Here is a 22833-nt window from a genome sequence, read left to right as displayed (position 1 = left end):
AAAAAAAAAAAAAAATAAGTAGTTTCCTTTAATTTTACTGTTTTACGAATTTAGAAATTTCATTGAACAGACTGGCAACAGGAAAAGAATTTAAATTTTGCTTGGTAAACTTCTTATCTGATTCGGTATTATCCTCCTGACAAAACTCTAAGTTATAATGCATGGTTCATTTAATATTTATTGAGCACTTACAAGCCAGGTACTTTTCTAACTACCAGGAAAACAGCACAAAACAGAAAAAATATTTGCCCCTGTGGAGCTCACAATGGGTCTCCTGCACTAACCACAAAGTTAATAATGGTCAAAAGTTTGTATTACTCTGTTCTGACATGAATTTCTGACACAAAAGTAAAAGCAAGTATAATTAAATAGAAATGGATTTGAATTTAAGACGAATCTCTAAAATTTGTTTGATTCTAACATATCCTTTCAAGTGGCAATATAACAATTATGAGTATGGGCTTGGGAATTAACTATCTGGCTCTATCACTATATTAGCTGTGTTAGTATTGGGCAAGTTATCTGACATCTCAGTGTCTTACTTTTTAAATCTGTAAAACTAGGGTTAACAATATCCCTACCTCATAGGTTGCTTCTGAGATTAAATGGGTTAAAATGCCTATAGATAGTGCCTGGTCAATGGTAAACTATTATTCACTATTACTAAATGGCTAGAAAATAAAATATTAAGCTCTAATATTTTTCTCTCATTTTAAAAATTCCAAATGCCTATGAAAAAAATTGATTACTAAACTCACTGAAAAGTTCATAATCTGATTCTGTTTTTCTAATGACATGAGATGCTTGAACTTTTGTGGTCAGGCTTAATAATAAGAATACATCAACTTAGTAAACATGTAGGTTAGAACCAGTTAACTATGTTTAATGGGACCTCAAGAGATAAGACAGGGCAAATAATTTAAATGTTTTGTTAAGAATCCTTAATCTTATTTTCCCCTGATACGCAACCTCAAATCCCCAACTAGAAATTTTCAACCTTTGCTATAAAATGTTAAGGTCCTCACAGGTGGGAAGTTAATTGCTGAGAACATACTTAGGGATAAGTAACAGATGGCAGTAGTCACTAGTTACATAACAATTTTTCAAGAGTTATTGATCATCGTAATTGATTTTATTGGAAATTCAATCCTAATCTTTAGCAAATAAGGCTTTTTTTTTTTTTTTTTTTTTTAAAAGAGAGTCAAATGGATTAAGGTTATTTACTGGATAAGAGCAGAAAGTATAAGAGAAGAAAATTACATCAATACACTGAAAAATGTAATTCAAAGGTATTCATTACTGAAGTAAAACTTACTGAAATCACACAGTCGGCCACTGGTTTCTTCAAAGCATTTTCTGAAGTCTCTTTAAGCTTGGCTAACAGCATTCCAGTAACTTGCTCGATTGCAAAAGGTCTCTCTTCTTCTAAGTACCGCACCTAACACCAAAAGTTGGGATATTTATTAAGAGTCATTTGTTTATCCAACAAATATTTAGTGAGCATCTACTCTATATGTGATAGACATACAATATGAAAAAGACACCTTTCCTCACCCTTGCTCAAGGAAGTTTTATCCCAGAAAGACTATCATTTTAGAATCATGATCTCATAAAAAACAGTGACCCTGTCATTTCTGAGGTTGCAGTACCTTACACACAGTATTATAACCAAGCAGAGTATTTTCAAAAGTGTAGTCTCTACCCTCTCAGATCCCCACTTCCCACAAAAACAATTTTTTATCATTCATTTTCCAAGTGTGACACAGCAAACAATGAAAAGGAAAATATCAAATAATCTTTCTTTTGAAAGTCAGAACTCTCCCTGGGTTTAAAATGAAAGCTTCAGTCATACAGTTTTGGGAAAAGTAAATGAGAACATCACTCTTTCAAGCAGCACAGTGTGTTTATGTATATGAGTATGTTAAATATGTGTATCTAATGACTTAAGATTTACTTTGAATCAGACCTAAAATTGATAAGCATTTGTTTCCAAACCTATTTACAAGAAAAATAAAAAAACAAGTATTATGCCAAATTACTACCATTAAATCAGGGGAGCAGAGAGAAATCAAGCACACAGAAATAAGGGAAAATGAATCAGTCTTATTCTGACTATCAGAGGCATGATCATACAGTATTCTTTAGTATAAGAACATTCTAAAAGTTTAATGAAATAAAATATATTTAAATAAATGTATAAAAAATAAATGGATAACATGCTTGAGGAGTTAAACATTGATTTTCTTAAGTCTTCAAAAGATGACACATTTCAACACAGGACCGACTGATGTTTCAAAGCCCTTTCTACTAGCTTACAGGCACTTACTATGAATGTATAAAAATTCTATTACTCAGAACTTTGGTTTTGCCTTTCTAAAACGTTATTCTATTTTTCTCAGCCTATTCCCAAATCCTGATCTATTAATTTTCACTTTAAGAAGTTAAACTACTTATAAAATTAAGTAGTTCAAATCTTAAACTGGAGTACAATAAATTGCTCTAGGTAACTATTAACCAGAGCTTATCATATCTAAAAGATACCTGAATTTTATTTTTTATCTCAGTTGTGACTATCATAACCCATCCAGTTTCTCACTTTAGTAACCTGAAAATTTCACCTAAAATATGGCTTCATAATTTGTTCCTGGTCTTTAACTTCTCATGGTGTCTTCCTCAACTATTTTAACAGCCTCTGGTCTCCTTACTACAATTAATCAACCAGCTTTTATTCAGAACCCTCTTCTAAAAATGGAATTGTGTACACATCCATAACACATGTATCAAGTCTAAAATTAGTTACTAAAACAGCTTAAGAGATAATTTGCACAGCATTAAGTTTGTCCTTCTGAAGTGTACAGCTCAGTGTATTCACAAAGTTGTGCACTGGTCATCTTCACCCAAAAAGAAATCCTTTACCCATTAGCAGTCATTCTCTATTTTTCCTTCCCTTAACCCTTAGCAACCACTAATCTGACTTTGTTTCTATGAATTTGTCCTACTTTGGATATTCTATATAAAAGGAATCATACAGTATGTGGCCTTTTGTATCTGGCTTCTTTCACCTGGCATGTTTTCAAGGTTGATACATGTTGTAGCACGTATCAGTACTCCGTTCCTTTTTATGGGCAAATAATATTCTATGTGGTAAGATACACCACATTTTGTATACCTACTCATCAGTTGACAGACACTTGTATGGTTTCCACTTTTTGGCTATTATGAATAATGCTTATATGAACACTCATGTACAAGGTTTTGTGTGTACATATGTTTCAATTCTCTTGGATATAAGCCCAGGAATGGAATTTCTGGACCACACAGTAGCTCCATGTGTTCTGAGGCTAGCTTTTGAAAAAATAAACACAAACATGTTTTGGTTAACTAATCTATAACTATGTCAGAATGTAAAATTAAAAATCCAGAATCCATTTCTTACTTGGAAGAAACGTAGAAAAGTATGCTTTAATATTTATAATATGTTATAAGATTCTTCTAAATTAGAACTCATTAAACTCATTATAGCGATTAACATACTTTTTGGGTCCATTCTTCTGAATCCTATATACCTTCATCTTTATTCCCTAAAAACTATTCTCTTATTTGAGTCTCCAAATAATAACCATTTTTTTCCTTGACAGTAAAAGTATGAATTGAATTAAAAAATTATATAAATTAGATTTCCTGGCATTCACTAAAATTATCACAAAAATGACTCTCTCATGAGTGTGTAGGTACTGTATCTAGGGGAAAAAGGTCAAACTACAAATAGCAATATTATCATATTGGGTTTCCCTTATTTGAAGATAGGTTTGTTATCCTGGGAATATAAAGCTTACCTTAACTCCTGCACTTCCATTAGGCATCTTCTGCAGTTCATAGGGAAGCCTGATCCTTTCAGTTTGCACAATGGGATCATCAAATGACCGCCCATGAAGCTTTTTGAAGCCATGAATTGTATTTCTTACATTTGTGACTATCTGTTGGCAGTAAACACTTGTATTTATCAGTTACCTACTAAATGCAAAATAAAATACTATCCCAATACTTGACAACCACCAACTTCCTTTATCCTACATATCCAAGTTTAGGATTACACATAATCATTCATTTTTTCTGGTTTCCAACTAACTGATGGTAAAGTCATACAATGTGAATGTACACATCTTAACACTTGCCTCCCAAATTCTCCACCTATTCTGGGAATGTCAGATTCAAAATTAATGTCTTCAGAAGAGAAAGAACAAACTTTTATAAAGTTTTAAATAATAAATAGCTACAACTCATCTTTTGGTTTTCCTCAGTGCTTTTGCTCTAGTGAATTAGTACAGGTTGAGCATTCCAAATCCAAAAATCTGAAATCTAAATACTTCAATGAGGATTTCCTTTGCGGATCATGTTGGCACTTAAAAACTTTCAGATTTTGGAGCATTTTGGATTTCAAGATTTGGGATGGTCAACCTGCATCATGCAAATATTCCAAAATTTGAAAAAATGTGAAATCTGAATACTTCTGGTCCCAAGCATTTCTTACAAGGGATATGCAACCTGTATCTTTGATTGCTTATTTATTTCCACTTGCATTTCTGTGTTTTAACTTAAATTGGTTTTTTATTGTCTAGTTTTTCTTTTCCTATCCATATCTAATTCTTTGTGAAAATCTTCATGTAATAGTTAGCATTTTGCTTCCACTGCTGAGGATCACTCCTAGGCTAGTAAATTAAAATGCTTTCCATGTAGTATAGTGCTAAGTGAAAGTGTCTTAATTTGTAAATGGCTTACATTTTTGCAAAACAGTTTTTTCTTTAACTAGGATATGTGACTCAAATTCCAGGATATTACTGAGATCCAGTTGCTGAACTCCTAGTGACCTTTAAAGCAAAATAGACCTCGATCTTCAATTATGAGATGAAAACTACAGGGATGCTGAATTACTATGTTGTTCTCTTTAGTTCCTTAGGAGAAATGACTTTATAGGTTGCTTTTAGAGACTCTGATTATCTATGATACACTTAGAAGGTCAGCCAGCATATGAGATATAAGACCCAGATATACATAAAATGCAGTAAGTAATTGTTAAGGGTTTTTGGTTCATGGAAGTAATCAAAGTTCAAAGAAAATGTATCTATAACATGAAATGTTAAAAGTAAATGTTCTAATCATAAGCATTTCAAAAGCCTAAAAATATAAATACTTCAACAAATTCTATGTAAATTAGTTGTAGCCATGTTGAGTTACTCTGGAAATTAGTTCTTTCATTTTTTTCCCCCACCCTATTTTACAAACATGTTACTTACCTGTCATTGAAATGTATGTTCCAGATAGAATATCCCTCATTATTCCCTAGATGGTCACTTGAGGGACCATTCAGGGAAAAACTGATGTCACATGGTAGCACACCCTAACTTCACAACTAAAAAAATATTAAAAAATAAAATAAAATTCAAGAAATATTTTACTACCCAAAGCAAATTATATCTAATTAAAAAAAAACAAAGATGTTAGGACCTTTCCTATTTTCCTCACTCTCTTATTCATTCTTACCAACGTAACATTGGAACTTGGTTATTCAGTTAATTCTTTTGTAAGTCAAAACATACAAATTAACAATTTACCTGGCTCTTTGCTGCATTTCCAATGGCTCGGGTTCTTGATCCCAATGATATACAGGCCCTAAACCAGAAAAATAAAAAGTTTGTTCCAAGGTGCTTTTATATTATTGTGCTACTGTTTTTCTTCTCGTTATACAAAAATGAATTTAAAAGGAGTAATATAACCATACATTATTTTAAAATAGGCTATGGAAATAAAAAATTTATTTTAAAGCTTCTCTATATAATAAAATGGTGGTCAAAATAAATATTACATTTTATTTGTTTGTTTGTTTTAAATGTTACACTTTAAACAAATGTCCTAATAGTTGGCAATACAATATTAATCTCCAAAATTGATGTTTAAATTATATTGATCTATGACCCATTAAAAGAAAACCCAACTGTGTCAACCAATGGATTTTCAGGGAAGTTAAACAGTAAGATCACTTAGTCAATTAACAGGCTGCTTAAATTCAAATCTTGGATTTGCCACTTAATTTTCTGGAAATTACATAACCATTATGTGCTTTGGCTTCTTGTCTGGAAGACAGTGATAATATCTGCTCATACAGTTGTGTGAGAATTAAGAGAATGGATAGAGGTAAATGCTTTGAACAATAATTGGCATATAGTAAACATTATGTAAATTACTGCATTTTAACTACCACATCAAAATGTAATAGAATAGAATAATAATATAGAGCAAGCACAGAATAACATCTTCATCAAAATATCATTTCATGTTATAGTTCAAGAAAATGTTTCTGTGATTTCAGTTATAAAGACTGAAAACTACATTCAGTCAACAAATATTTTATAGGCACTCCATGTATACAAGCTACAATACTTGTCCTTGGAGAATGTATAGTTAATTGAAAAAAAAATCAATAGAATATATAGGATTATGAATAGTAGTAGCAAAGAAGAGAATAATCACTTCTAGATAACACAGGCAATTTCTTGAATTAAGACTTGAAAGGAGAGAAAACATTTAATATCTATTTGTCTTACGGAAAAAGACATTCCTGATATATAGGTATATAAGTCTGTTCTCCACATAGTAGCCAAAGTAATCCACTTAAAAACTAAGATCATGAAACTCTGATGCTCTCTGATCATGAAATAATCCTCCACTGGTGCCCTATCTCACAAAGTAAAAGCTTGGGTCCCATAACAGTTAATAAAGCCCTTCATGGTCCGGTCCTTGGCTGTTCTACCCTGCAAATTCAATCTAGGCACACTGGTCTCCTTGCTATTTCTAGAATATGCCAAGCACCCTTTTGCTTCAAGGCCTTTGTTAATGCTGTTCTTTCTTTTTGAAGTGTTCAGAAAATACATCCGTATGGCTGGTGCTCTTACTTCTTTCGGTTCTCTGCTCAAATGTCAGCTTATTGGAAATATCTATCCTCACCATCCTATAAAAACAACATTCCTGCTCCTCCTCAACACATACCTCATACTGTTTACTCAATTTTATTTTTCTCCATAGTATGTATCATCATCTGATACAATTCATTTAGTGACTGTATTTCCATACCAGAAGCCAGAAAGTGAATTCCATGAGAAGAAGGTAACACATATCACTTCCTTGATCTGCAGTATCTAGTAGGCAGCCCCTAGCCATGTGAGGCTAGTACAATTTAAATTAACTAGAATATTCGGTTTCTCAGGACTAGTCACATTTCAGGTGCTTAATAGCCACATGTAGCTGGCAGATATACAGACAAATGAATATACACAGAACAAACACACAAGAGAAAGTTCTACTGGAGAGCACTAGCCTAGATATTCTAGCCTAGATCTTTTTCTAGGACATAAAAAAGGTACTTAATGAGTGAAATGATGGCTCCTAAGAGTAATGCTTATTTGAGGACTAGAAGAATATAATTTGGACTCAGCCAGGGTGAAAACAAAAAGAATACAACTTGACTAGTTTCATAGGATAATTTGATAAGACAGTATCAAGGCCAGATTATATAGGGTCTCAGGTGCCAGATTTGAATCTTAAAATTTATTGAGTAGGTAATGAGGATTCATTAAAGGTTTCTGAATAATGGAGAAGACCCTGCATACTAATATATAATACAAACTGGAGAGGCAATATTCCAGAGCAGTGCGTTCCAAAAGCTGAACAAAACACTCTGCTGGGGACTACTGGGTTTTCAGGGAAAGCAAACAGTTAAAAAGTTCATTTAGTCAATTTAACAGATATTTGTTAATAATTACTATATGCCTGGCACACTGTTAGTTGCTAAGAATATAATAAAGAAAAAAGATATGGTTTTGGCTCTCTTGAATCTCACAATGCTATAGACTCATACAAAATAAACTATGTGCTACAACATACAACGGCAGGTGAGCACGGTGCTATAATAGTTTTTAACAGCAGGAATTAACCTAGAGGAAGAGGGTCAGGAAAGGCTTACCTGAGGAAATAAGATTTTAAGGAAGAATAAATGATGATAGCATAGAAGTGGTAAAGAGTTTGTTGGAGTTCATATTGACTACAGTGTTAACTGATGAGAGGAGAGCAAAAAGTTACCAGTAATTTATATTCGGATGGTGACAGCTGAGACAAGAAGAAAACAGAGTTATTTAGGAGGAAACTCAAAGGACTGGGTGATACACTAGATCTTTACCATCCCATAGAGTAGCCACTAGCCACCAGCCATATGCGGTTATTATGCACATGAAATGTGGCTAGTCTGAATTAACATGTGCTTATATAAAGTATAAAATTAACTCTAGATTATGGGTTTCCAAACCTTTGAATGCAAGGACGTTTTTGCTTGTCTGTGATGGCAGATATCACAAAAATTTTGCATAGACCTTTTCTCCAACACATCAGTTATCTTTAGCGTTAAGTGTATTTTATGTGTGGCCCAAGACAATTCTTTCTATGGGGCTCAGGGAAGCCAAATGGTTGGACCTCTGTGCTCTAGATTCTGAAAATTTAATACCAAAAAAATGCAATACTTCAATTTAAAAGTACTGATTATACATTGAGATAAAATTTTAAATATGCTGAATTAAACAGTAAAATTAGTCTCACTTGCTTCATTTTGCCTTTTTAATATAAATATTAGAATTTTTTTTTTTTTTAAAGACAGGGTCTTGCTTTGTCACCCATACTGGAGTGCAGTGGCCAGATCTTGGCTCACTGCAGCCTTGACCTGCAGGACTCAAGCGATCCTCCTATCTTAGCCTCCTCAGCAGCTGGGACTATTGGCTAATCTTTAAAATTCTTCGTAGAGATGGGGTTTCACCATGTTGCCCAGGCTAGTCTCAAACTCCTAGGCTCAAGTGATCCACCTGCCCTGGTTGGACTCACAAAGTACTGGGATTACAGGTGTGAGCCACTGTACCTGGCTCTATTAAAGCAGTAGGAAGAGGCAAGAGACAAGAATAATCTCTGTTTCTAGTTTGCATAAGAGGGTCAATGATGATGGCACTCAATAAGACAGAAAATGTTTTAAGATAGGTTTGAGGATAGGACAGTCACAAACTCTATTTTGAACATGTTAGTTTGAGGTATCTTTGAGGTGTCCAAGCAAATACATATTTAGAACTGAAATGTTAAAAGTGATGGTCAGATTAAAGAGGAAATGGAAGTTACAGTTCTTTAGTTGTGATTTGGTGAAAAACAGGAAAATAAGGGTATCGCAGGAATCGTGTGGCTTAAATGACATCTTCACAACTCTTATAAATAACTCCCTGATTCAACATATTCTCTGCCAGAGTAAAAATTTACATATCCAATATGGTAATGTGTGGATCGTTGGCATGCCATCCTAAAACTCATATATTAGAGAAATCACAGGTTTGCCATTTCTCAGCCTACCTTATATCCCATCTTGCTCCCAACTCCATTATTTGGACACACTTCCAAATACTTCTAATTTTTCAATAGTAGGCTATCATCACTTTGACTACACTGAAGATATTATTCATAGGTTGATTCTCAAAAGTTTAATTTTTGTTGGAACAGTAGAGCCAAACAAGATTCAGGTTCAACTATCATTAAGCACTAGGTTCCTTGGAATATGTTTCATACATATATCACTTCACAAAGGCTAAACAGTTACCATTATCAGACATTCTCTGAAGTTAAAAGAAGGCAACTTGTAAAGTGAAAAAATCTGTCATTTAACCAGGTTTGGAAACACCCAGTTTCAAACACATAGAAATCCCACTTCAAAAAGGCACTTCTTCAAACTCCTTCGATTTTCTTTCAAAAAGATTCCAGGATGTTACAACCATTAAATAAAAAAAATACCTGCCAAGTGCTTTCAGAAAAATCCAAATAAATTAAACACCTATTTGCTCTCAATACTTTTACATTAGTTACAACAAGGGAACTAGACACATTATAACACAGCTTAGGCTGATGCAAGAGTTTTCACAGAAAAAGATACAGTTTATCCAAGGGTATACAGAATAACCTACATTATACTTTGTATTATTTCAACGACTGTATTTAGAAATGTCATTTTATGGCTAAAAAAAAGGAGGGTTTTCAAAGCAGCTTAAATCTGTAATACCCACCTGCTCTTGCTATTGTGTGGTAATCTCACATTATCAGAAAACACCACAATATTCTAAACAAAAAAGATTTCTAATATCCTATGTTCATTTTAGTAGGAGAGGGGAATAAAAATTGATGACAAGATGTTACTTTAAGAAAGCTGTATTTGTATTTTCCCCTTAAAATTTAGAATTTTCTTCCTCTCTCATAAAGCTTGTTTTTATAAGGCCAAGAATAATTATGTTGGAGAAAATACATACTACCAGAAAAGATTTGTTGCCTAAGAGCTCAGCACTCTGTATTTGTTTGCTCCTTATCAATCTCCATTAAGGATTCAATCCTCACTCTTTAAGCTTTAAAAACAGCCCCCTTCTTCCCCTTGCTAGTTCCATAAAATCACAGTTACTATCTTTAGCCTCTGATATCACTGTAATCCATAGGTTTAGATCAAGGGCTGAGCAACTAGTTTCAATTATCCTTGCCAGTGTCTATAGAGCAGGATTTCTCTACCTTGGCAATGCTGACATCTTGGCTCAGATAATTCTTCGTTGGGACACTGGGGCTGTACTGCGTGCACTGTATGCTATTAGGAGTATTCCTAGCCTCCAACTCTCTCTTTCAACCTTAGTTGTGACATACCTCCAAATATCTCAGATTCTGTCAGTTATCCATTCAGAGGCAAAACCACCTCTAGTTGAGAACCTCTCCCCTAGGCTATCATTTCCCAAATAGTGTTCTATGAAACATATTTCCTCAGATGTTCCAATAAGCTTGGGAAAAGCATCCCTTTCTTGGAGAATTTCAAGGCTTATGAACAAATTAAGGGATCTAAAAAGTTCTGTAGTAAAGAAAACATCTGGATGTTGTTTTTCAAATTATTTGGAAAAAGCATTGTCCTAGAAGGGGAAGGGGAAAGAATGTTCTCAAAAAAACTCACTGTTGAAATTTTCTTTCTAGCTTGCTACTTAAAAATATAAGACTCCCACACACATATGATTTAGTAATAACAAAGCTTTCAACTTTTCATTATGGACAAAGAATTAAACACTTAACAACATATAAACAATAATAATTTTAGAGTTTTCAAACGCTTAGTAAATGTAATTCATAAATAAATTAGCTTGAAGCCATTAGTAGAAGCCACGCACAATATTTTAAAAGCTGATTAGGTATACTAACTACATTAAATTTGATATATCTATTAAATTTATTAGCTATATTATTTGAAAAACTCATATTACCTACAATTCACTTGGTTCAAACACAAATATCAATGCATAACAATGTTAAAATTCTTTTGATTATAATTGCTTAGAAGTTTGCAAACTACCACCACCGGCAACCTATTTTTGTAAATAACGTTTTATCAGAACACAACTATACTCACTAATTTGTAATGACCACATATTAAAAGACTATCAGTGGTATGTTAAACCTTTCTCTTCAGTGCTTAAGTAAGTCAGTTCAATGGTAAACATTCTGAACTAATATAAATCACCTGACTTTTCACTCATCTCAGCAAATTTGATTTAAAAAGCAAAGGTGTTCACTGAATTTTTATGTCACTAGCAAAATATTAACTTGAAATGTCTGTAACAATCAATCTATCAATGGGATACTATACAGCTAGCAAAAAGAATGAGATAAATTAGAGCTATAGTTTGAGACGATGTCCACAATATTTCAAGGTGAAAAGAAAGCAATTTGCAAATTTTGTACATTCTGCTTTTGTTATCAATGTTGTTTTATAATTTTTTAAAAATCTGTTACGTACATACAATCATATCTTATTATAGCTAGAAACATAAACTTTAGGACGTGGTTAGGAAGGGGTGAAGAGGGACACTTACTTTGTGTAATTCTTCAGCATTTAAAATATTTTAAATAAAATATATGCTCAAACAGTAAAACATATAAAACCAACTCATGTAGTAAAAAGAATATTTAACAAAAAAAAGGTGAAAGCCTCCTCTTCATTCCAAACTGCCGTCATCAGAAAATGGCCATCTATTATAGTCAGTTAACCCTTGGAGCATTTTCCATGTGCTGTTGTTTTTAATACACCAAAGTAAGGGATTTCTACTTTCATGCATTTAAGAGGGTATCTCACTCATCTGAAACATAGTGTTTAAACAGTATTTTCTCATATTTCCAGATTATTCATACACTTGTAAAGAAATAGGAAAAAAATAATATAGAAAACTACAGAACTGAGTATTGAAGAATCATACAAAATTTTGATGATAAAACAACATACCTAACAAAAATTTTGGAATAGTTTCATTTAAAGAAAATCCATATTACCTATTATGAAGTATTCATTACAGACAATAAATTAAAAGCACCTCCTCCATAATTCTACCTCCAAGAAATATCTAACCATTATTAAGTTTACTGTCTTCCACACTACTTTTTCTGCATGTTTACACTAATATTTGTTGTGTATATATTTTTTATGAATTTTAAAAACAAAGTAAGATTTTTACACGTACTTAACATAACTCAAAAAGAATTACTGGCTAGGCACGTTGGTTCACACCTATAGTCCCAGCACTTTGGGAAGCCAAGACAAGAGGATGGCTTCAGGCCGGGAGTTAGAGACTGGCCTAGGCAATATGGCAAGACCTTGTCTTTACTGGAAAAAAATAAAATTAGTGAGGCACAGTGGCATGCACCTGTATTCCCAGCTACTTGGGAAGCTGAGGTGGGAGGATCTTTTGAGCCCAGGAACTCAAGGCTGCAATGAGCTATGATTGTACCACTGCATTCCAGTCTGAGTGACAGAACAAGACCCTGTGTAAAACATTTTTTAACAATTATTTTAAAACGTTTTAAAACAAGGTAGTATTTCTTAGAAACTAGCTAAAATTTTACATTTATTGACGGTAGAGCAAAGATGCTTTCCTGTACAATAACTGCTCAACCAGGTAATTAATTTGTCCCTTTCATCATTAACCTAGTTATGCATATGCCATCCTTACAACAATGGATACTGGAAAGACATTTGGGTTCTAGGGTCAGAGAGGCCTGAAACAGAATCCAATTCATGGTTTTACTAATTCTTGGCCAAGTTATTTAACTGTGCTTTAGACTTCTTTAGGAAAAAAAGATAGCTAGTGTGATCAAATTCATACAATTGTGATATGTATCTAGTATGATCAAACTCATACAATTGTGATATGTATGACAATGCTTGCTTGGCATACAGTAATCACTATTATGAACAGTTACAGTTGACCACATGCTTTAATTTGATATTTAATGAGGATTCTTGGCTATCATTTTTTCCCCATGTGTGAAACTAATCCCCTTGGTATACTTAAGCCTGGGATGGAAATTCTAATCCCTACATCCATACTTAAGTGAACAATACAGACATGTACCTGGCCTTTAAAAATATGCACACTCAGTAACTCTACTTCTAGGAATTTACTTGAAGGATCAAAAATTTAATTACAAAGGTACTTATTGAAACACTGTTTACAAAGTATCATAAACAACCTAAATATCTAATAGGGTATGGTTTAAATGATCATGATTATATAAACACTGAAACTGATAGTATAGAAATATGCTTGCTTTACATAGAAAAAGGTTACTAAACAGGCCAGGCATGCGGTGGCTCACGTCTGTAATCCCAGCACTTTGGGAGGCTGAGGCGGGCTGATCACCTAAGGTCAGGAGTTCGAGACTAGCCTGGACAACATGGTGAAATCCTGTCTCTACTAAAAATACAACAATTGGCCGGGTATAGTGGTGGGTGCTTGTAGTCCCAGCTACTTGGGAGGTTGAGGCACGAGAATTGCTTGAACCCAGGAAGCGGAGGTTGCAGTGAGCCGAAATCACACCACTGAACTCCAGCCTGGGCGAAAAGAGCAAGACTCCATCTTAAAAAAAACAGAAAGAAACAGTTTACTAAACATAATGTATTCCCCCTTCCCTTTGAAAACACACACAGAAAACCATCTTGAGGAATTACAACAATTTTTAATTTCATCTTTTAATGTGCCAGTATTTTTATAATGTGCATACATTATTATGTAATAATTTTTTTTTTTTTTTTTTGAGACGGAGTTTCGCTCTTGTTACCCAGGCTGGAGTGCAATGGTGCGATCTCGGCTCACCGCAACCTCCGCCTCCTGGGTTCAGGCAATTCTCCTGCCTCAGCCTCCTGAGTAGCTGGGATTACAGGCACACGCCACCATGCCCGGCTAATTTTTTGTATTTTTAGTAGAGATGGGGTTTCACCGTGTTGACCAGGATGGTCTCGATCCCTTGACCTCGTGATCCACCCGCCTCTGCCTCCAAAGTGCTGGGATTACAGGCTTGAGCCACCGCGCCCGGCCTATGTAATAATTTTTAAGTAAGAAAATGTTCAGAAAAATTATTTTGTCTCTTCTATTTATGCATGTTAATTTCTCTCTCCCTTTTCAACTTATGCAGGAGATGAGAGGCTAGTACAAAGATTACAACTTTACAGAAGATGAATCTGAATGAATAGGAGAAATTACTTGCCTTTCATCCCGTTAATTGTAGGCCAAAACTTGGTTCTTTTTCATTAAACCGTCATCCTAGGTTTTTATGGAATCTTCCCACCCATAAGTAATCAAATATGTTAATGAAACAAATGTCAAAATGTATGTATGGATGCTGAAACCAACTAAATTGAACATTTCTTTCCTCTTTTCATGGGATCCTTTTATAATGTATTCACATCTTAGAAATATGTCATACTACCTTGATGTAAGCAATTACAATATGAAGAACATTTTATTTGCAAAGCTAGTTTATGTGTGTTATTAAATACTGCGGTGTATTAGAAAAGTTAAAGGTTGTCTAATTATGATAGGTAATCAACATAGCCTTTCCAGGCCTCAGGACATTTATCCTGAGGCCTGGAAAGGCTATGTTTTTCCTCAACAATTGGACCCACAAAGTAATACACAGTGTAAGAGCACTAGACTACCATGGAGTACTTTTGTTGAGAAACAACAAGAGATACACTTCTGAGGTAAATGACAGTGCCCAGCCATGTAGAGAAGAGTTGCTGATGCAAGCTAAGTGAGAATATCCTTTCACTTTAAGAACTTTCTAGTTTAGATTAGGCTCATTAAATCTGGATACTACTATTGGCTTTGTAGCACACAAATCAGAAATATCACATTACCTCTCAGCCACACAGAATCAGCCAATATGCCTAAGTACATTAACAAAGAGACTTCTAGAAGATTCTAGAAGCCCACTTTTAAAAGAACTAAGTCTGGCCGGCCACGTTCTTTCAAGAGTCACAGGCTCACTCACTACTACAGAGATTTCTCAGCCTAAAAATGTAGCTCTATCTTATTGTTCTGGTTTCTGATCTTTTAGAATATGGTAAGGACTAAAAGAATGTCCACCCTACCTCTCAGTTTTTTCTCTATAGGTTTATAGTTTGAGTCACTGAAGCCAAAGATTGCTCCTTAACCCCTACTCTGCTGAAGATGGAGAGTGGAATTTCTGTTCCTTTTCTGACAAAAGCCAGTATTTCTTGTGGCTTAATACAAAACCTTATAGAGACGAATTCATCGACTTCAGTTACTGTTTCGGCCTCCCACTGTGCATAAAAACCAGCAGAAGTTGTAAAGGTGGAAGAGTTTAAACAGTATTGAGGATTACCTTACCTATGCCCAGATATTGAAAATATAAACGTCCAAAACGTTTAAAATTTCAATACAAGAAATGGGTATATCTAGAAAAAAAATGGTTTTAAACCTAGAATTTTCTTTGTAAGAAATCAATGCATAGACTGCTTCAAGTGAGCTACTATTCAACATCTTTGCTATATTTTAAAGCTGTCCATAGAAGAAGAGTAAATGAGGCATTTATTTAAAGACTACTGGACACTGATCTTGTTTTAGTACAGTTGAGGTATTATATTTTGGACCATTCAGAACAGCCATAGTAATATGCCTAATTACCTTCCTGTAAAAAGTAATATAGTTTTTATACAGTTGGTTTCCTCACAAAATTACCAGTAACAGCAGCCTATAAGCAGCAGCTAGTTTTTCATATTTTAGAATTAATTATATTCTTTGCAACAAACTTCCCAGACCAGAGAAACAACGGAACATGTGGAAACATGTTTCCATGACATAACGCCGCTCTGCCTAAGCCTTTCATCAAGTGTTCGTAATAGAATCACTCCACAATCATGTTTATACGGGACAGCTGCCCTCGACTCCAACCATTCACTCTGCAGAAACACCCGTTCGGTCAGACCCAACCCCGCCGCATTCCAGCAACTGACGTAGTTACCAATGCACAGGCCAGTGACTTCCACCCGAGACTCTCCCTATCAATGCACCATTGAACTGGCCCTGGAAACCCGCTCCATTACCTCCAGTTCTCAAGGACACTAGGTTTTGTAAAACCCCAACATGCCTCACTGAGCACCCTTCGGAAAGAAAAACAAAAAGGCTTTCGGGGCCAGATGAACCTGCAATTCATCTCCGACGTGTGCAGCCTAAGCTGGCTTTTGACTTTTGTGAGAGAAAGCTGTCTGTCACCAGAGGGACGGGGAAAGGTGGGAGGGCAGGATGAAGAACTCTCGCGGGGCTGCTTGCCCGCGGCCGATAATCCCACGCAAACCTTATTAGAGGCAACCGCAGATCTTTCTCGATGTTCAGGACGCCAGGGCTGTTCCATAGCAACCCCTCTCTCGCAAGCAAAAGAGGCGTCGGGGGTCAGCGGCGCGAAGAGGCAAGGGGCGTGTGTGGGTACAGAAAAGAAAGCTGCGCAAACTAGTGTTGTCCCTCGTCCTTGAAGGAAAAGCAGCTTTGCGGGGCGAGGAGGTCCGACCGCCACCCGGCGGTCTCTAGGGACCGCGGTTGACTGGCTGCACCTGTCATCTCGGGGTTCGGGGCACATGAGGGGAAAATTCGAGGAAGCCAGCAGACAGGACAAACCTAAGGGCGGGATGGAAAACCGTTTCTTAGGGTTGACGTGATGCTCAGCAGAAGCACTTACGGGGTACACCTGTCACTGTACTCATTGGCGATGGTCTCGATGCCGCCACTCCTCGCAACAGCGATGTAGCAGTTGAGAAAGCCGAGGTCAATGCCAACCACAGACATCCCGCCGCGCGATGGTCGGGCTGCTGGTGCCGAACCCTTCGGTACGGGAACAGCGTCCTCTTCTGAGCTATTCCTGCTGGGATTGCGACTCCTACGAGAAGCAAACCAGAGGTGACCCCAAGCCGCGAAGCGGAAAATCTAGGACAGGGAGTCGGAAAGCCGCGGAAAGAGCAGAGGCCGCTGCGCAGCGTCCCGCCCCCCGGCTCTCTCCCTACTGCGGTTCGGCCGCCTCCGACCGGCAGTTACTGGGACCTGCGCCTGCGCGCTCCGCCGCCGGGGAGGCGCGCGAGCCTCCGCTCCGCGTCCGAGCCTGCTCGCGGCCCGGACTTCGGCCGCTTCCGTCAGCACTCGGGCAACGGCTGCCTGAGTAGCTGCGGGTTCGAGAAAGATCTGGAAAATGGAGGCTGCTGAGCCACCTCCGGGCGGGAGAATGGGGAAGGCGGGGCGGGGAGGATCCAGGAAAGGAGGAGGGGAGGCAGCGTGGGTTTGCGTGCCCTCGCGTGGCATCAGGACGTCGGGCGGTTGTGCTAGGTGAGAGGCAGGCTGCCGGCCGGCCCGGCGGTTTGCAAATGTGTTTTGAGGCACCCTTTTGGGTTGTTTTGGCAACCGGAGGCGTGCTTGTCACGGCGGCAGGATGCAGCCCAGGCTGGCGGACGCCGCCCGCTCACCCCCTACCCTCAGAAGGGCCCGCCCGCAGCCCGGCACCCACTCGCAGGCCTCGCCGCCCCTAGAGGCCCATGTGCTGCCCGGCGCGCTCCGCCCTGTGGCTCGAGGCCCGCCGCGACCGGCTCTGTGAGGTGGCGCCCATTGTGCGGCGCCCGCCGCCCCGCCCCGCCCCGGGGGCGCAGCCGAGCCCGGGCCAGCCTCTGGTGCGAAAGCAGAATGAGCACATTCTAGGCTTTTTTCTTTTTTTTCTTATGAGGTTTTGAAATACCAAAAGTCAAACTTATGTCAAGAAACAAGATCACACTGACAACTTTCCTTCCACGTACCTTTCCTCGCGCCATTCTAAAAGATGCTGGCCCTGCTACTGACCCTTGCCTCTGGAAACAAGTTTTACAGGAAAGTGAACTTAAGTCTGTGCCACTCACACCAGCCAAGTCTGTGCTCCAGCCTTCAGCCGCTGGCCTGTGGTCCTCAAAAAGCCCAGTGTGGTCCAGTGCCCTCCCTCTTCGTTTGATCGACATCTGTTGCCTGTCTGTAATTAACCAAGTTTTATGATACACTTACGAAGTTTGGCTGCCCTGTTCCTTTTCGTGCACTTTTATGTGTGTACCCTGTTCCTTCTCTCCCAGTCCTTGCTCTGTTCCTTGGTCCTCCTCGTCCTCTTCCTCTGGTCTCTGTTCCTTCTCATCCAATTCTTCGTGTGTTTCCTGTTCCATCTTGAAAATAGGCGTGGGTTTTTTGTTACGCTTTGTTTTGTTTTTACCAGATGCTTTAGTATTCTGATTATCCCTCGTTGTCCACTTCTTTAAGTAACTTAGATTTTTTAGTATTAATAATGCTGCTACAGCAGCAGCAGCAGCAAGGGTGGCTATAGCTCCTGCCGCTGTTAGGATGAACGTGAAATCCATTTTCAAAGGCAATACTGAGGCAACTGGATTGTCCAGTATTGCTTGCGTTCTGGTCTCTACATTGAAGAATCAATCAGGCCCCTCTTCCCTTCATGAGCACTCAGGAGACGTTGACCACCTGGGAGAAGCCGCCCTCTGAGACACCGCAGCGCGTAAGCAGAACAGTGATTGGGCGCTGCCACATCCCACACCCCCCCACCCCGCACTGAACCCTGGGTCCCGGTCCTGCTGGGCGCCTGTGGCTTCCACCAGTTCATCTCAGACGCCTCTTCTGACATCGCCATTTTGGGGCCACAGCTGTCTAGATTTATTCCAGAATATCCTGAAACGCTCCTAGTACAATGAATTTATCTAATTCCATTAGTTTATTCATGTTGTCCATATAACTTGAGGGTGTAAGAATTTTTTTCTATTAAAAATACCGCTTAAAATATCAAAGTCAAAAGAAGGTTGAGGCCAGGAGCAAAGTGGTGTTATCATCACGTTCCTTACAATTACTGGGAGGACGAGAGAGTACCTAGTGGTTAAAACCATGACTGGCTTTGGGGGTCACATAGATTTGGGTTGTAGTACCAGGCTTGCCTACTTTGCCATCTGTTAGAACCTTTGACAAGTTAACTCTTCAATCCGCAGGTTCAGTCTGTTAAAATGAGGACAAATATGCCTACTGGGCTGTTTTTATGATTAAATAATGTAAGCATAACATCAGTACCTGGCATCAAATGATCAATAAATGCTAGCTATGTTTAGCTGTTGTTACAATATAAAAATGATACTGATTTATGTATGTTGGTCATGTATCCAGCAACCTTGCTGAATTCTCTTATAAATTCTAGTATTTGCAGAGTTTCTTGGATTTTCTGTGTATAGAACCATATGACCTGGGAAATAATGAATTTCTTCATTTTTATTTCCTATTGTTTTGTCTGGATTATGTTGCTTGAGTGCTCTAGTAAAATTTTGAAAATAAACAGTGGTGGTAAGCATCCTTGTCTTGTCCCTAACATTAAATACCTTTGTGTTTATGATGTGAGAAAGTTAACAAAATTATCTTCTATTCCTACTTTGCTAAGAGATTTTCTCATAAGTGGATACTGAAACTTAAATGTTAACCATCATCTAATGACCTTTTTGTTGCTCTTTAATTTGTTAATGCAATGAATAATGTTACTAGAGTTTTTTAACATCCTTGTATCCCTGGGATAAACCAGAAAGGCCATGATGGTTCTGATTGTTTTGGCTTATTTTATGTAGGGTATTTACATCTATATTCATAAATGAAACTGGCCTTTAATTTTTCTTTCTTTACTGTTTTTATTGGCATCAAGATTATAGCCTTATAGAAGCAGCCAAAAGGGTTGCCTCTTTTTTGTTCCTTTCTAATAGTTTTGGTAAGAAAAGTCTGTAAATGGGCCAAGGGGCAATGGCTCAAGCCTGTAATCCCGGCAGTTTGGGAGGGCAAAGACGACAGATCACCTGAGGTCTGGAGTTTGAGACCAGCCTGACCAACATGGAGAAACCCTATCTCTACTAAAAATACAAAATTAGCCGGGTGTGGTGGCACATGCCTGTAATCCTAGCTACTTGAGAGGCAACATGAGCAAAACTCCTTCTCAAAGAAAAGAAAGCCTGTAAACCATCTTAGCCTAAAGTTTATGAGGTTTATGATGAATGATTAAATTTCTTTAGTGGTTATGGTCTATATTTTCTATTCTTGAATCATTATTGGTTATTTATATTTTTTTTGAAAATTTACCATTTCATCTAGGTTTTCAAGTTTGTTGGCACAAATCTGATTATTCACTTAAAAAAATCTCTTCAGTAATATGTACATCTTTTTCATTCTTAATATTGTTTATTTTTATCTCTTCCTTTTCTTGGTTCCTGTCAGTATGGTTTGTTAAAACATTCAGCTTTTGTTTTTCTTGCTCACCTTATTTCTTTGTTTTCTGTTCCATCTGCTGTTTGTTTCACTCTATATTTTTGTTTCTTCTTTTTCTAGTTCATTTTCAGTTTTTTGTTTTGTAATACATACACTTGAAGCCATAAATTTCCTTCTATATACCATTTTAGCTACATTCCTACTAGAATTTTCAAAGAATTGAAGTTGGAGAGTAGACAACAGGGATAAAAATGAAAGTCAGTGGTCACTGGTCTTGTTGTCTAAGGTGTTATCCAAGTTCGTTGTCTCATGACCAAGAGAATTAAGAAGCATGGCTGCAAAGGGTGAGGTTAGAGTGAAAGTTTAATAAGTGAAAGAAGAAAGCTCTCCACAGTGGAGAGGGGAGCCCTAGTGGGTTGCTGTTTTTGCAGTTGAATTCAAAAGCTTTTATAAGAAACTCATCTCATCTCTGTAGCTGTTTGAGTAATTTATCAGTAAAACTGTCTATGCAACTCCCTTTATCTTATGTAGTTGTGGGTGTGTCTCTAGGCAAACACAAAGTGCCACTACTCTTGTTTGTATATCTCTGTGCTTAATTTAGGTAAGCCCTGCTTTTTCCGGGGCAAGTTCCCATGGAGTCCACTGTGTACATGTATGAAAAGGGGAGGACGCTTTTTCCTGGGAGCCTGCCAATCACACAAAGAAACAAAGGCTCCTGTGCTGGACCCTGCCTATCTGTGCAGGTGCAGCCTGAGTTTTACAGGCTGCTCTATTTTTACCTATAGGTGTGATTTTGTAGGGAGGCTGCTTCTCCGAGAACTAGCCTTAGCTGTGTACCTAACGTTAACATTAGAGAAATGTCTTAGGTGCCTATAAGCTTGTTAATTATTGCACCCCAGAATTAAGTAGACTTATCTATCTAGTTACAGTAATAGATACTAATGTCACATTGGGGTCTTCTTTCATAAATTTGTATCAAGGAGCAAGAGAGAAGAATGTGTGTAGGCTCCCAAGAAAAGTGAGAAAGGCTAAATTATTCTGAAATTTATTAAGGTAAGTCACTCCTTGCACCAATAAGTATGTATTTTTCCATTTACAGGCAATGTTTTATTTAGATCTACTAACATGTCTACCAATTTCTTTATTTTGTTGCTGCTTGCATTCAACTGGACTTCCTCCTGAGTTCAGTTTCCTTTCAGCAAAGGCAGGTGTCCCCAATCCCAAGTGGCCAACTGGTCAGTGGCCTATTATGAACTGGGGACACAGCAGTTCAGCAGAGGGCAGTCAAGCTTTACCACTTGAGCTCCGCCTCCTGTCAGGTGGCATTAGATTCTCATAGGAATGTGAACCCTGTTGTGAACTGCACATGCAAGGGATCTAAGTTTCATGCTCCTTATGAGAATCTAATGTCTGATGATCTGAGGTGGAACAGATTCATAACGAACACCCTTCCCCCATTTATGGAAAAACTCTCTTCCATGAAACTGGTCCCTCATAATGAAAAGTTTGGGGATTGCTAAGCAAAGATCTCTGAATGGTGAACTATTTTTGTTTTGTTTGAAAATATTACTGTCATGGAACTGTTTAATAACTTAGCTTAGTGTAGAAATTTTGAAAGTATTTTCCCATATCTTTTGTCATCCATTATTGAGTATAATGTTCCTTTCTAAGTCATGAGTTTGTCTTTTCTTTGACATTTTGCAATTTTTTTATGATGTCTTTAATTGTAGATTTGCTTTTATTTATTCACTCAGCATTTTTTGTTAACCTGAAGACAAATGGATTCTTGAGATTCTGGAAAAGCATCAGACATTCGTTTGTTTTTTCTCACACCTTTTCAGTTTCTTCTGGATCTATTAGATTATGTAAAATTTATTCAAACCACTATGACCTTTAGCCCCTCTTTTGTCATGTTTTTAATTTCAAACACTGTACTTACAATTTCTAGATTTTTTTCAAACTTGCCTGTCCTTTCATACTGTACTATTTTTATTAAAAAATAATTATTAAAAAATCTATTGATCATTTTAAACATTCTAATTTTATAGTTTCTGTTAGAGTATTTTATCACATTTTTATGATGGGGTGCTAATTGTTTGTCGTATCTACTACCTTTACCACACAGTGCTTTGTTTTCTCAGATGACTCA

At 37.2% G+C, this 22833-nt stretch overlaps 1 protein-coding gene across 1 annotated transcript in view; it reads right to left on the bottom strand.

The window, feature by feature from the left end:
• HSPA4L (heat shock protein family A (Hsp70) member 4 like) overlaps positions 1-17468 on the bottom strand; it is a 62148-nt gene extending 44680 nt beyond the window's left edge. Inside the window, exons 1-4 of the mRNA XM_017542750.2 lie at positions 17122-17468; positions 5613-5670; positions 3837-3977; positions 1316-1438 (exon numbers count right to left, since the gene is read on the bottom strand). Of these exons, the coding sequence (XP_017398239.1) occupies positions 1316-1438; positions 3837-3977; positions 5613-5670; positions 17122-17228 (429 nt within the window). The 5' untranslated portion in view covers positions 17229-17468. The remainder of the gene's footprint in view (positions 1-1315; positions 1439-3836; positions 3978-5612; positions 5671-17121) is intronic.
• Positions 17469-22833: the final 5365 nt, after the last annotated feature.

The sequence above is a fragment of the Cebus imitator genome, unplaced genomic scaffold, assembly GCF_001604975.1.
Source record: "Cebus imitator isolate Cc_AM_T3 unplaced genomic scaffold, Cebus_imitator-1.0 Scaffold146, whole genome shotgun sequence".
Taxonomy (NCBI): domain Eukaryota; kingdom Metazoa; phylum Chordata; class Mammalia; order Primates; family Cebidae; genus Cebus; species Cebus imitator.
This window is presented reverse-complemented; position numbering and strand designations above follow the sequence as displayed.